The sequence below is a fragment of the Sinohyriopsis cumingii genome, chromosome 8 (assembly GCF_028554795.1).
Source record: "Sinohyriopsis cumingii isolate HCF-2022 chromosome 8, ASM2855479v2, whole genome shotgun sequence".
In the NCBI taxonomy this organism is placed as follows: Eukaryota; Metazoa; Mollusca; class Bivalvia; order Unionida; family Unionidae; genus Sinohyriopsis; species Sinohyriopsis cumingii.
In genome coordinates this window covers 58,097,983-58,113,478 of record NC_142968.1, presented here as the reverse complement: position 1 = coordinate 58,113,478, position 15,496 = coordinate 58,097,983, and the positions used below count along the sequence as shown (strand labels likewise).

Sequence of the window (15,496 nt, the reverse complement as noted above, 5' to 3'; positions counted from 1 at the left end):
TTAGCCGCAACATTCGTTACAAGTTCACCTTCTACTTCAATAAATGCCTCAGCGGGCAAGAAATATCTACTTGTATCTTGAACCTGTAATTCGATTCTCCCACGCTGATTTGGTTGTTTTGCGTCATAGGAATAAAATTGATAATCACGTACTGATTCATCTTTGAGGACCGGTGCATCCATGTCAAATGCTGGGTCGGACATACGCTTGAACATTTTATTATAATTATCAATTTTCCAAATGGTGATCTAAATTATCGTTGAAGACCACTTCCCGCCATTAAATTTGTTGTTATATTTCTTTCTGCTTCTTCAGATAATTCCGCTAGTTTTTGATTTGCGGCTTGATTTATTATTTTACTGACATTTGCGGGCATAACTTCAGTGCTGGCCAGTTTTATTGGTTGCTGCTGTTTTCTTCGTACTAATCGAGCTAGTCTGTCCTTGACAGTCGAGAACGCTTTACTGGCAAGATTACCAATAGCACCAGGAATTTTATCAAGAACAGCCTCAATAGCCTTCACCCCTAATTGTTTTGCAATCGGTATTGCTTTTGGAGCCATCCTTCTAAATAAACCCTGAACAATATCACCAAGTCCATCTCCGTAAATTGTTTTGTAATTTGGCAGTCGTGGGTTTACTACCCTAACCATGATCGGTCCACGTCGAGTAGTGTGTATAATCATTTTTATATACTGATTAGTTTAGTCGCTGTGATAATCATCAGCAATTTCATCAATAAGAGAACGATAAATACTGCGATCCATAATACCGCCTTGAAATAATCTTCGACAAATATCAGATATTTCATTAACAATTTCTGAAGAATTGTTTCCAGCTCGTTTTCCTCCAATCAGTATTTCTAGTCGTTCTACGTCAGAAAGAACACTGTTAGGACAGGCAATAAGACCACTCCCTTGAGTAACCAAAGGAAAACCGCTTCCAGTGGCACCCGATTCTTCTGGAGGTTTTGATGATTTTGCCGTTCTTTTTACATCCTGTACAAAATCTTTATACTCTGGATCATCAGTATTAATACTTGATTTTTTAGATGCAAAATATAATGTAGGAACCCAAAGTTTAGGAGCTATTGATTTAACATATTCAGGTTTCACATATTTTTCTCTGTTTTTATAATGAGACACAGCAATATTAACTAATTTATCTCGGTCAGTAAAAGTTTTAAGAGCTTCATCGGTAAATATATCTGCAGGCTGAATATCTTTTTTTGGTTTTTCTGTCCGTTGCAGAGGTGGAGGAAGTTGATAAGAAGATTCTGGCCGTGGGGATTGCGGTGGAGAAGATTGTTGTTGTTCTGCTTGTTTCAGTTTCTCTCTATAAAGTGTTTATACTCTTTCATCAAGACTTCTATATTCTAAATCATCATCTCTGGCATGTTTTTGTTTTTATATACACGATATATCCATTTAATAAGATTATCATCACTTACACTTTCATATCCGGGTTTTAAAATTCTATATTTATTAAACATGCCAATTAATATTTTTCCAGGTAGTTCTTCATTTTTAGTATTTCTAATATCCTCGACAATCCCTTCCCTAAATTTGTTAATCAATTTTATGTTTTCTTTTATTGGTTTAGACGTAAGTTCTTTTTTCACATCGGCGATTTCAGTACGAACTTTACCAATACCTTAAAGTATTTCTTCATCAGGTAGAGGTTAAGCTGCAGCTATATCAATTGGAAGATCTCGTAAAATCTTTTTTGTTTTCTTGGTTCTTTCTGCTATTTTTTTTAGTTTGCGCAGCGGTTTGTTTTAATACTTTAAGAATACCTTCTTCTTTTTCTTCTCCTCGTCGTCGTCATCCTCATCATCCTCATCATCCTTGAAATCTCCCCATACAGCTTTTTTAGTAATTGTTGTAATGGGTTTAAATAACTCTTCTGTGCCTTCTGTAAATTCAACTTGGGCTTCTTGACGTTCTTGCAATTTTTGTCTAACAGAATCACGAACAGGAAGAAATGTTTTGATTGCTTTTAGTCTCTCTCGAGCTAATCTAGCAGTGTGAGATTCCTTAGCTGGTGGCATTATTAATACGATAATTTTTAAATGATGGCAGCAGAGGGGGCGGGAACCTTTGGTGTGTAAACATAACTCTCAGTCAGGTATGTAGTGACCTTATTTTTTTTATTTCAGAAGAAGCTTATACTTTAAGCAAATTAGGTTTCAGACAAGTGGTCTGTTCGCCCCCTTTGCTGCTGAGCGCCTAGCGAAGCAGCTGCTAGTACAATTTATATAAGTCTTTGGTATGAATCAGCCGGGATTCAAACCAGCGACCTCTTGCAACCAAGGTCTACGCTCTAACCACTTAGGCCACCGAAGAGGTCGAGATCGAGATCGAGAGAGAGAGTTCATGTGTGACTTGGATTTGTATCGTAGCTTCAACAATTATTCAGTCAAATCGCTACTATGTCTGCATTGCGGCACTTTATAGTGTTGTCTAGCACTTGGGCATCATGCCATATACATGTAGCATCATGTCCCATCCAGTCACATTATCTTGACACCAGGGAGACCAGTCCTAACACTAACCTCTTAATGCTGAGCGCCACGTGAGACAGCTGATAGTACCATTTTCATAAGTCACTGGCATGACACTCCCGGGTTCGAACCAGCGACCTCTCGCATCCGAGGTGGACGCTTTAACCACTAAGTCCACCGGAGTTGAGAGAGAGAGAGAGAAACAGAGAGATACATTTCAACGGATGATTAGCTGAGAGTTGAGGTAGCATGACATCTGTCCTATTAGAGAGTTTAATACATTTTTGTATGATTTTATTTCATACACGAGGAAGAATTATTTTAATATCGGAATAAGGGTGTTAATCCAACATTATGCTGTGGTACGTTGATACTATTTGCCAGATAAGTTTTTTTGTGATATAAGATGTTCGACATATAATTACTGAATTTAAACAGTATCACCGACATGAACAATCAAAGTACTTGATCTCCATTACCGAGCGAAGGAATCATGTTTGAAAATCGATATAAGATACGTAGACTATTGCAATTAACACAAACAAAATATTGCCGAAGGACGCATTAGAACAATCTACAACTGTTGTAAATCCCACAGACGTCTCATGTCAATCTTAATCATCCCCCCGATTTCAATTCATTATTGGAACACACCCAAATATCACCATCGCACTCAGCTACAATGCGGAGTGCACGTAGATTTTAACAGTGGTTTCATTCCAATCGGAACAATCATTGGAAACTTAGTAAAGAAAACCAGTTGAGATAAATGTCCACTAATTAAGTGCGTTTGCTGAGCATTCCTCGCTTTTGGGAAAGATTGCTTTGAATCGGAAACCACCATCTTGAACAACACGTCAGATTCGAGATAATGGTTTGCATTTAATATTGATGGTAGTGATCGTTTGTGGAAATGGTGTTGGGCACCCAAACAATTAAATTAGCATCGTTTTGTACGAGTTGATTTCTTGTCTGAAGGGCTTTGATTTCTTCAACCAATTCGATGAGTTATTTAAAGCTCACTCAGAAAAATCGGAATTGATCTCAAATGGCAGTGATGTAAGATGGTGAGATTATCGCCTTTAATAAATCGTGTTAAAAACAATTTCTCTTCCATCTGTGGGAAAATATACCCTAAACGACGTTCCTATAGTGACTGGGCTTCAAATACAATGGTTTTAAAGTGACACTTGGAGTTTTACTGGGCTTTCCTCCTATAATAAATATATTACGAAAAGTGTTATTGTATTTCTATTTCAAAAATGTTTTGAATTATTTTATAGAATCTAGCTTTAGGAGTATGCATTGCAATACTCTGACAGTTATATGCCTTAAAGATGTTTGTGACCCTCATAACATGACTTTAGGAAGAATTGTTTCAATACAACATGTACATTTCGGTTCAGAATATCGTACTGTAATACAGCAATTAGCATCAGGTAGTAGGTATTGTTCATATGTGGAGGTCAATTGAGATAGAGAGAAGACATGAGTAAATCTTGTTAGGACCCATTAGGGTCACCTTTGCATTTTTAAAAGTTAAATATTACAAATTTTCAGACAGAGCTTAGGATCTTCAATCAATAATTAGAGTACTTCTGTTATGTTTAAACTTTTTTAGCACCAAAAATTACTTAGAAATAATGATATAATCAAGAACATAATTGTACGCCGTCAGAATCACCAAGAAAGTAAGATAGGGGGAACTCGGTGAACAAATTATATACTTATGAACATGAATTGATTTTATCTATAACTATGCAAAATTTCCTTCACAAATAAACATGATATATAAGATAATGGAAGAATGTTCAATTGGTATTGAATTACACATCATCACATGAAAGACTATTAAGAGATGTGGTAATGAGAATAAAGAGCCTTGGCAATAGATAGACCATGGCAGCTGACCGGGTGGCTTAGGCAAGATTTGAACTCATAAGCCAGTAACTGTCAATCAAGCAGTAGCCACTGAATTACCACGGACCACTTTTGCTGGAGGTGAAGGAAACACAGGTGATAATTTATTATTTCGAAGAATTCACAGCACTTGATATCAGGACTGCGTCTCCATTTCTGGAAAGTTATATAATAAACATATGCAATTTACTTTTAAATGAGAGATTTAGGAAATAAGTTGGAACATTACGTTACCTTACATGACAATTTGGAGATCTACTGTCTATAATGACCTTGACATTTGTATTGATGGATCCATCACCGAGTAGCACAACAGGACATCGAAACTCTAGGCATGCAACTCTGTCACTTTTGGTTATGCCTGCATCCACGTCCAAAGCACCTGTGGTGAAGTTCCCATAATATGTCATTGATGGCCCTGTGCTGACAGCAGTTATGAATGTTTCTGGTGGTGCACCCTGAAAAGTTTCAACAGTCTAGGACTTTACACAAATTGGTTCTTTCTGAAGTCAAATTAAGGTATCGTGTCCTTGGAAAGGTGAGCAGATAAAATTTTGAGACTAAATGTCTTATTCTATTTTAAAAATACATCCATGACAGTTTTTTCAGTCTGCTAAAGTGCGAGAAATAAAGACACTCTGATTCTGGAGGAGACTACTGACCGTGACTAGGCGACCATCTACTTTGTTGCAGTCGGAACCAGAGATCGAACCCCGGGCTACTAAGGTGCACAAGAAATGTTTTGCCGTTGCGCTTTTTCAGCGCTATATATCCTTTATAATATGTTGATTTATCATTGTCAAGTAATGATTTTACCAGAGATGAGAGTTTAGTATTTCTCGTTTTAAATTTCCTTTTCGCTCATTAATATTTCAGCATTCGAATAATGTTTCTTTCTGTACCTTTCATTTCTGAGTATTGTTAATGAAATTGCTATTTTTATAAACTATTTTCATCTTGTAAAATAAACCTGCATACAAATCTGAGATATCGTCCTTATCTTGTAATTTGCGTGCTGCAAATGAGTCAATTAAAGCTTTGTCCATTGTCTATTGTCACTTGCTAACGGTGTGTCCTGTAACCTTGATAATGCTTCTCTCAGGAGATGGAAAATATAATTTCGTTTATGACTTCTTAGCGACTGATTGGAAAGGAGCCATCATGGTGAGAATGAAACAATGACATGATATTCTTCCAGGATATTGCATTTCAGAAAAGAAAATATTCTTAAAATAAAAAGGGCAAAGATTATGTATATGCGAAGCTCAAAGTGCAATTATCACGTAAATTAAAGGTAAAAGTAAGAGGGTTAATTGTGTAAAAGTTTGTGTTTAAGAATCTTACCTTAACATCGGAAAATATGTTCATTATATCAAAGATCTACGCACGATGTTTGCACCAGAGATGTAGAACAAGGCCGAAAAAAATAACATTTAACATTTTTAAAAATCTTGTCTTTTACTTAATGACTCTCTTAGATGTTCGTCCTAGATATGCTGATGCACTCACCGAAACACCAATTTTCAAGAAGCACACTTTCCCATCTTCTAAGATTTCTGGCATTGCGTACCATGACAACAATCTGAATGGCAGAGTTTCGACAGCATGCAAGTTAGGTTGCAAGTATGTGTCTATGCTCCCACCTAAAAAAAGAAATGAACATTTCAGGTAGAAACCCACAACGTTATTACATTTGTAGTCTATGTGTTTTACAGGCAATTACTTTGAATTCTAGCTGACTACTCCTTCCGGTCTTCGATGAAAACTAAACGATTTATTTCTTTGGGGACCATTTTCTAATATACAATCTGCATTTCACTTTTAATAATGAACTGTTCTAGAAGTTCGCTTTCGTTCAATATAGAAAAGCTCATTGGGTGAGGATATATCTCTTAAACTACACTCCTAGCATATTCATGGATGAACTGAACTCCTTTGGCTTAAAGACTTTCAAGATGCATATACTACATCTGAGTAAGAGTTAAAGTGTATATTTATTTGTTTAAAGCACATCAAAATATACTAATAGGATATCTGTCTTGCGAGTAAATATAGGGAATTATTATATGCTCATTTTTGTCTCCCAAACATTTACATTGTCAGAACAGTGCAGTATCTTAGGATAATGTACACCTTGATATTGCACGCACGTGCACAACACGTGTGCTTAAAGTTAATGTAGTGTATTTGGATGTACGTTGCAAACAAACCATGTACACTCATGTAGTAGGCGATTTAGGTTTTGGTTGATTAGATTTGTTTTTGAATGAAAAAAGCAATCTGTTTCATCCATTTGAATGTATAGATGATAAAGTTAACGATGTGAACGAGTTCGCTGAGTCAGAAACGAAACTTTCAAAAAGCACACCAATGAACATGATATTCGCAGTGTCAACAACAAACGTGAGAGATGCAGTAATTGAAAATACTGTTTTTATCATTGAGACAGTTATTTAGGAGAATATTCGTATCTTTTCGCAAACAGAATGGTTCAGACTATGACCAGTGCTCCCTATGGTCCATAAAAAATATAGCATAGAAAAGAACATTGAGGCCAAGTGATACCGCATATTTATCAAAGACGTACCATTTTACAAGTCCGACAAAATACTAGATTCGAGAAACAAATGCATCTGAAGGTTTTGGTAGAAAGCTAAGAGCCTCAGTGCCAATAAGCCAAGACGAAGAAAAAGTATTATTTTCAAATAATATACTTATATTTATGCATCTTGAATTTCCTCAAAATGTACTTTTTTTAGTGAGTTCTGTAAATCCATGTGACATGTCCTGCAAACCCTTACACACATCGATATTGTACTGGAATTTCGAGTATATTTCCAATTGATCACATTCTGCGTACTGCACTGAATTAACCCAAGAATCCTGTCCATCATGATCATAAAAGCATAATTGACTTGGATTAACATAAAAACCAAATCCACCCATTCCAGACCAAATGCAAAAGGTGTTGCAATGCGCATTCATTCACAGTATGCTCTAAATTTAAATTTTAACAAAACGAAAAAAGAACAAATCGTTTTTAAACAAGCATGCGACGCAGTTCAAAGGTCGCTGGGCGATGCTATGTGCGCATTGCATTATATTGTTATTGTCTATTGATGAATCTACGGTTGTGTATTTATTTTTAAATACAGCATACATTCGATTCCTTTGTTTCTTATAGTGTATATTTTTTTCATTATTAAGCCTTAGGTAGAACAAGAAAATGTGTAAATAATAACCTACTAAAAGGTTACGAATATATGGTCACAAACCAAGCAACATAAAGAAGCAAAACGAACAAGTTTTGTAGAGCTTAACAAATAATACAATTCTCTAAGTTATAGAATAAACATTTAAGAGGAACTTACAGTATTATGAATTCAATCCCAAATAATCCTTAAAAGTTCTATCAAAACTCCAAAAGAATAGAGTGTTCCGAATGAATTTTAGGTCTTGAACGTGCTGATGTAATGAAGATGCTAGAGCGCTAATAGTCTTGATCTATCACATTGGCATTGTCCAAAATTTCTTTGAATAAATTCACAATAATCCCACAATAATATTTTAATCAAAAGTCAATAAACACTTTGTTATTCCAACAAATAATCCAAACAAATAAGTCCTTTCAAAAATTCATATACAAAAACAACATTAAGCACACCTGCATACTGATTTTAAAACAAGAACATAGGAACTAGGAATCAATTCATTTTTCACTTCATCGCTCTTATATACACTTACGGCTCCATGTCGCAATATTTCATACTGGATCAAGATCGTAGTACTTCCACGTGACATATTTGTCAATACATCCTCACGTCGAAACAGAACCCACCTGGCTTAATCATCTATTTGGAAATTACCTCGAACTTGTAAAGCAAAGAGGTTCATTATTACAACTGATTGAAAACCCGGTCAATATCTGTTTACAGCTTGTTGCCATCTACAGTCATGCACAAGAAGTAAAGACACAGCAAAGATATACATAATAATACCATAGTCGTAGCAATTTAAGAATTGTTTTCATCCTCTGTGTGTGTGAGAGAGAGAGAGAGAGAGAGAGAGAGAGCAGAAGAAGAAAAAAAGACATAGGGCTCAGTACGGAAATTAAGTTTCAATTACATACAGAATGGCAGATATTTTCCTCAAAAGTCATATCGCTAATCCTGATATATAAGTTTTCTCCCACTGATACGTTTCAATATCACATTATGAAGTATGTAAAAAGAAAAGCTTTTAACTTGCCGATAAAATTTCAATAAAGATAAAGTCATATTTCCCGAGATATCCTACCGCAGCAGATACAGTCTGGTTTGGGCATGTTTTGAATGTGTACCCTTCTGATTTGGAATTCGTACTAACCACTAAGAGAGAGAGAGAGAGAGAGAGAGAGAGAGAGAGGGAAAGAGAGAGAGAGAGTTTATGTTGGGAAGAACTGTGAAAATTCTCTTCATCATGATACTTCATTAATGTGATAACGGGCGAACTTGAGAGAAACAAAACGCTATCACGGCATGCATGGAGACATTCATTATCAATGTTGAATCCATTGATATCTTTGCTAGTGAAAATTCTTACGCGTCTGCATTAGCACTTGCATTCCACGTGTTAATTTCATTCCAGAACTGCGTCGTCTGTAGTCAGAAGGTTGAATATTTCCTCACTGATACTAAATTGTTATAATGTGAATCCAGTAAAGGATAGTTCCGAGTTGCGAAAAAGATGATCAACATTAATTTTGGAGCCATCTACAACTTCTTTTAGGACCTTTTACTAAACCTTAGAATAACAGATTATGGCACTCGACAATAACACAATGGATATTCCATAGAGTCTACCCTTTTCTCCGTAGATAGAGTGGAAGATGTTGACCGCTGGACAATGATAGCATCAATAGTTCACATCAAACTTACCTTTTTCACACAAGTCTCCGAGATATCCGGATGGGCAGCTGCACACATCAACCCCTACGCAAGTCCCGTTATTCATACATGACGGTTTGCAAATGGCTATGATAAACGATAAACAAATTAAATAATCCCGGAAAACTACAATATATTTTTTACATTTGCGTCTGAAAGTTGTAGTCTAATAATTAAGTTTCATAAGAATGAGCACGCGAATATAATTCTTTGAAGAACGTTGCTTCTTTCTACTTCAAATCAAAGAATAAATAACTTCCAACTGGGTTTAGGAAAGAGTCTATATTCCTTGATGTACCTGCTGTAAGAATTATAAATGATAGAGAATGATAATGTCATAACAAACTAGAAGTAGATGCAATTTAATCAAAAACAAACTTAGCCTACGAATTGACATTGTTCTTATATATGTGCAATAAAGTTACCCATTGTAAGGATTCCCCATGTTGTTTTACAGTTTTCTGAAATTATCAAATTCCGGTAGGATCTAATGAGTCCCACATCGGGTCATAAAGCATTTTTTCAAACATAGATTTTTGTACATATGGTCCAACTCACAAATTCTTTCAATATGAATATTTATAACAATCACACGATAATAGAATCTTCACTGTCATATGTGTTCTATTTTGCACCTAAACGTATTTGTGTTTAAAATTACCATGGCAGAGGGTGCTGTTAATAATTTTTCTCATTCTTTAGCAATGACTTTTTTAATAATTAAGTATGCGACACATCCTTTCCGATTATAGTGTCCAGCTTTCATCCAGATGTATCTACCATGTTGCCACGTCATTTTTGGATTATAAAGCATAAGTATATTTATGACTTTTTACTTATACGTTTCCTATAATAACATCGATTGTACTATATGAACACATATTCTGATTATATGTTCCGATTAGCTTTAGTTCAAATTGGTTACCTTATCTACATTAACGTATACTTACGTTTCTCACATGTGTCTCCTGCATATGTCGACAAGCACGTACATCTATTATGAGCAAGGCATGTCCCGCCATGTTTACAAGGAGGATCGCAGACAGCTGAAAGCCAGGCAGAAGCGAAGAAATAAAAATAACTTTGGTCCTTCTATCCATCAGCAAGACATTCGAAAATCATGTTAATAAACGGTTACTGTATGTTTCAGCTAAACCGTATATGATGTGTCATGAACTCACTATGATCTTCATTTATGATTTTTGACTTTTTGACACACACACACACACATCTATCTATCTATCTCTCTCTTTATGTGTACATATATATATATATATATATATATATATATATATATATATATATATATATATATATACAGATAGATAGATAGATAGATAGATAGATAGATAGATAGATATAGATACCCGAGGACTCGGGTTCCAATCTCCATATAATACAAATTAAAAATTCTCTAACCTGTATGATAATACTATTTATTCATGTTTGTAATAATTATGTTAGTATTATCAAGCACTCTCCTGTAGAATCCAGATATAACGCTTTTCGTTGTATTTGGTGTATATTTGTAATCCTCTATAATTATTTATATATACTCTGCTTACTGTTCACGGAATCTTGAATGATAATGTACCTAGATAAGAATTAAATACTAGGTCGACATGCGGGTGTATCTGCTACGCGCGGATGCTTATGCTACCGCCGATTGGGTGACATCATTTTTAGGTGACGTGTGCATGGTCGAGATAGTATGGGGGTTGGTGCTTACAGTCAAGGCGATGGGAGCCGCTTACTAGCGGCCCCGTGTTCGAATGTCCGTAGAGTACGAATTAAAAATTCTCTAACCTGATTGATAATACTAGTTATTCGTATATAAGTGTGTGTGTGTGTGTGTGTGTGTGTGTGTGTGTGTGTGTGTGTTTGCATCGATTCCATAACATATTTAACAATGCTACATTGAATACCATAAACAGCAAAGTTGTTTGCGTTCAATGGTGTGTTGGGTGAGGAAGATCGGAACATCCTTAATAAAAAGTACCGTCCATGTTGTAGCCCATGGAATTCTGCTTTTACGCCACAGGAAACATATATGTGGATGTTATGATGCTAGTTAAATACCAGGAATATTCTATTTGACGAAACTCGGGGTTCATATTTATTCAGCACCAGATTTTGGTATCATAAGAATGATTCATATCAAAATTTCCCCATTTATTATAGTTTGGTAGCAGGGAAGTTTTAAGATAAGGTGGTCAAAGGACGTGATCTTTTAAACGTAGGCTTCAGTACAAAAAGCCTGCTCTGTCTGTTATCAAGTTGAGCCTTATGCATTTACACTGTATATCTATTTATGTATATGCAAGCTAGTCTGTTTCGATCTCATCCATTAGTAAAGCAGTTGAAACCTTTAACTCAGTCTCATTATTTTAGATGAATAATAACGTCTTCCTTTAGAAAACGATGCTCCCTATTCATTATTCATTCAACCTTTAAACCGTACTATTATCTTAAGACATCAATAGAACATCCACACAAGGATCTAGGGTGGCATGCACGGGCACGGCAAAACGTCTTCAGGTAATATTGACTATAGAAATGGGTGGTGTAATTGCTAATAATATTGCATTGATATGGTACCATTCCCACAATTCATTTAAGTCCTATATACGCACCGTATTGTCTACATATATTTTCTAACATTTCATCCAGTAGTTTATTTATAAAATAAATAATTCAAACTAAAATGATTGCCTGTATTCACAGAATTCCAGTTAGTTTTTGAAACTGTTTCGCTTTTTATCATCTTCAAGAGCACAAACTTATCAAATTCACAATGCATTTACTTCTTGCAATCGGCCGTAAAGAATAATGTTTCTTTTGCGAATCGATGTACGTGAATATCTTGTAAAGGGTGATGTGATGTGATTTGGAATTTTAACGTAGGTTTAAAAATTTTCCAGTCATATCGCTACGATGTCTGCAATGTGGCAGTTTATAGTGATGTCTAGCACTGGGGCATCATGCCGCAGACATGTAGCATGATGTCCCACCCAGTCACATTATCCTGACGCCGGGCCGACCAGTCCTAACACTAACCTCTTATTGCTGGGCGCCAAGCGAGGCAGCTGTTAGTACCATTTTTGTAAGTCTTTGGTATGACTCGGCCGGGGATCGAACCCACGACCTCCCGCATCCGAGGCGGACGCTCTAACCACTAGGCCACCGGAGCGGTTCTTGTAAAGGGAATAGACAATCAATAAATAAATAAATAAATAAATATATATATATATATATATATATATATATATATATATATATATATATATATATATATATATATATAAGCTCTTCAAACATTTAGATAGATAGATAACGCATGCGCGATACACTTTGAGATACGGTAATGAAATATAAAGATCAGTTGCTCATCAGTGCTGTATCTTAGAAGTTTTAGATCTTAATATAATTAGTAGTTTTTATTTAATTAATAAATGGACGACATGGTCAAGGATTACAACATTCTGACATCGTTTTGATACCATCATAGTTCTGGTTGTGCTCTAATATGCCCAACCTCCGAAAACTGAAAACATCAAACAGCATCAGTTTGCAGTATTATTTTGATTAGTGAGGTTTTGTTCAATTGATCAAAGTGCAGCTTGCTCAAATTTATATATTAGTATACTGCTTGGCTCTTATGAAACGAACAATTCCTAACGTATTTAATATCACAGTGGAAAAGTGATTGCTGTCGTGAAATGTAATTTCAGACAGGTGTATATCTCAATGAAAAAAGACGAGTATTATAATTTACTGCAATACTCAAGATGACACAACGTATATTGAAGGACACTCTGAAGACCAAATATAAGTTTTGCCTTCACAATGGAGAAACTGGATTGGCATATCAGACTTTAAGGATACTAATTTGTATTAATTAGGATTCATGTGAAAGTGACTTAGAAAAGTGTACAATACTCGGCGACCCATTGAGATAACGTTTGACAGACTCTTCTCTCAGTCATTAATATCTTTAATTATTTCCGGAAGGTTGGGGGAGGATTGTTTCACGTCTTCAAAAATGGGATACTAAGTTTGGCTCAAGCTTGTATATGTGTCTTTCTAATGTGTACGAAAAATAGTGATGATAAGAAGGCTGCGAACAATATAACACACATTGCTGCACAATATTATCCTCTGTGCCGAATTAAATACATGTTTAAACAAACTATGCGGGATTTACGTAAGGATGGATATTTTGCAACGATATATGTAGTAAAAATACAAGTATTATGTCCAGCAACGCCAACATTATTTTCAAGCAAACAGCACAAATAGTTCTTTGCTCCCTTATTTACACCCTACATATTATGGGAAGGACCACATCTTTGAACTGATACTGAACTTTATGAAATTAGATTGCAATCGGAGTTTGATTCTGCCATTTTAAGGTGGAATCCATGATGATATATAAGATATTTGGCTCACAGAATACACAAGTATGTAATGTTCAACTTTCTAATATGTATTCAGTCAGACAAATGATGAACTTGAAAGCATTCAATCTATTGCTGTCAATTTAAAGGTTAATGAGATTTACAAAGAATTTCTTCTGCAAGCTTAAAATGGACACGACAGAAATCTTTATACTTACGTGTTTCACACCCAACTCCTGTATATTGTGACGTACAAGCACATATTTGAGAAGGAAGACATGTACCACCATTATTACAGGAAGGATTACACAGATCTGAAAGAAAACCCATTGACGTTTATATATATATATATATATATATATATATATATATATATATATATATATATATATATATATATTAACATATGATGCTGTATTTTGTGATTATTTGCACAGAAAGTATCAACAATGACATAATTCTCCTTCACAATTCCAAGTATAATATCATATAGACAAAAACACGTAATTTGCGCATTTTTAGATTTGAATTCGAATCGTGTTTAACAGGAGCGGGCCATGTGTACAAATCGACTTCGCAAGCGTCATAGAATAACCTCAAATTTCACGGTTATAATTGTATTCGTGTCTATTGAATACCATTGAAAAAATATATTTTTTCCCTCCAGAGAAAAATAAAGATTATTTCTCTCAGAAAATCCAGTAATTCACTGCCTAGTTAAAAACAAAAGTGGAAACGTTCTATTGTCACAAATACCGAAGTCATGAGCAAGGTCGGATAAAAGGGGAAGGAAATCGAACTGTTGCTCCAGGCCCCCACCCGGCCTAAGGCTGGCGGTGGACCAAGCAATCTGCTGAAATGGTAACTAATATATACTTGGTTGAGGAGGGTGGGCGCTTTTTTGAATTGCTTCAGGGTCTCCTACCATCTTAATCTGGTAGTGACAGTGTAAATTGTTTTCTACTTCTCGAATCAAGTATCTCCTTATTTCTATTAAAGCCGTATAGTTTTAGTTATATACATTTGAAAGCAATCAACGTCGACTTTTTTGGCGTGGATTGTGTTTACATTCCCTGGTTTGAAATCTGAGCTCATCCATCCTTGATTTAACCTTGCGGTGCCCAGATTGGGTGTTAGACGTAAACACGCCAGTCACTGAATTAAGAATTTAAAGATGTCGACCAGTCAATTAAAATCTTATTAAAAGTTATTTTTACTTGAGTGACGAATTCCTGTCTAGGCCTTTAAGCGTTTATGCATTGACTTAGTTAAATTGTTGGAATAATTACTTCAATTTATGAAACTTGGGCGTATGTGTGTTTTATTAACTGTAGAAAAGGCCATTCGCAACGTATGTCTTCCAATGGGCTAGAGTAGACTCTGTTGCGTTATTCACGCGCAGACCTCTATTTGTACTCGACGTTTCGGAGGCTAAATACATAACCGTTGTGTACTGATAATATATGCTAGCATTCAACTTTAAACGACAAAGTAATTTTACCTTTATATACTGATTAATATAAAAGAAGTATTAAAGATGAACTTACATGATTCACATCTTGACCCCGTAAACCTCGAAGCGCAAGCGCATCTGTTAGACGAATAGCACACACCTCCGTTTTGGCATGAGGGACTGCAATCTGAAAATAGGCATGCTTAAATTCTCAATATGTATGAATTGCATAAAAATGAATAAAATGTCCAATTTTATTCATTGCATAGAAAAATGTTATTTACTTCTGTGGAAGCGTG

The 15,496-nt window shown here is 35.4% G+C and overlaps 1 protein-coding gene across 1 annotated transcript in view; it reads right to left on the bottom strand.

Moving 5' to 3' along the window:
• The window catches only part of LOC149793602 (uncharacterized), a 66,052-nt gene that overhangs the window by 14,196 nt on the left and 36,360 nt on the right, over positions 1-15,496 (bottom strand). The window contains exons 8-13 of the mRNA XM_089967564.1: positions 15,292-15,384; positions 13,963-14,058; positions 10,298-10,393; positions 9,339-9,434; positions 5,932-6,065; positions 4,657-4,880 (exon numbers count right to left, since the gene is read on the bottom strand). Coding sequence (XP_089823690.1) covers positions 4,657-4,880; positions 5,932-6,065; positions 9,339-9,434; positions 10,298-10,393; positions 13,963-14,058; positions 15,292-15,384 — 739 coding nt within the window. The remainder of the gene's footprint in view (positions 1-4,656; positions 4,881-5,931; positions 6,066-9,338; positions 9,435-10,297; positions 10,394-13,962; positions 14,059-15,291; positions 15,385-15,496) is intronic.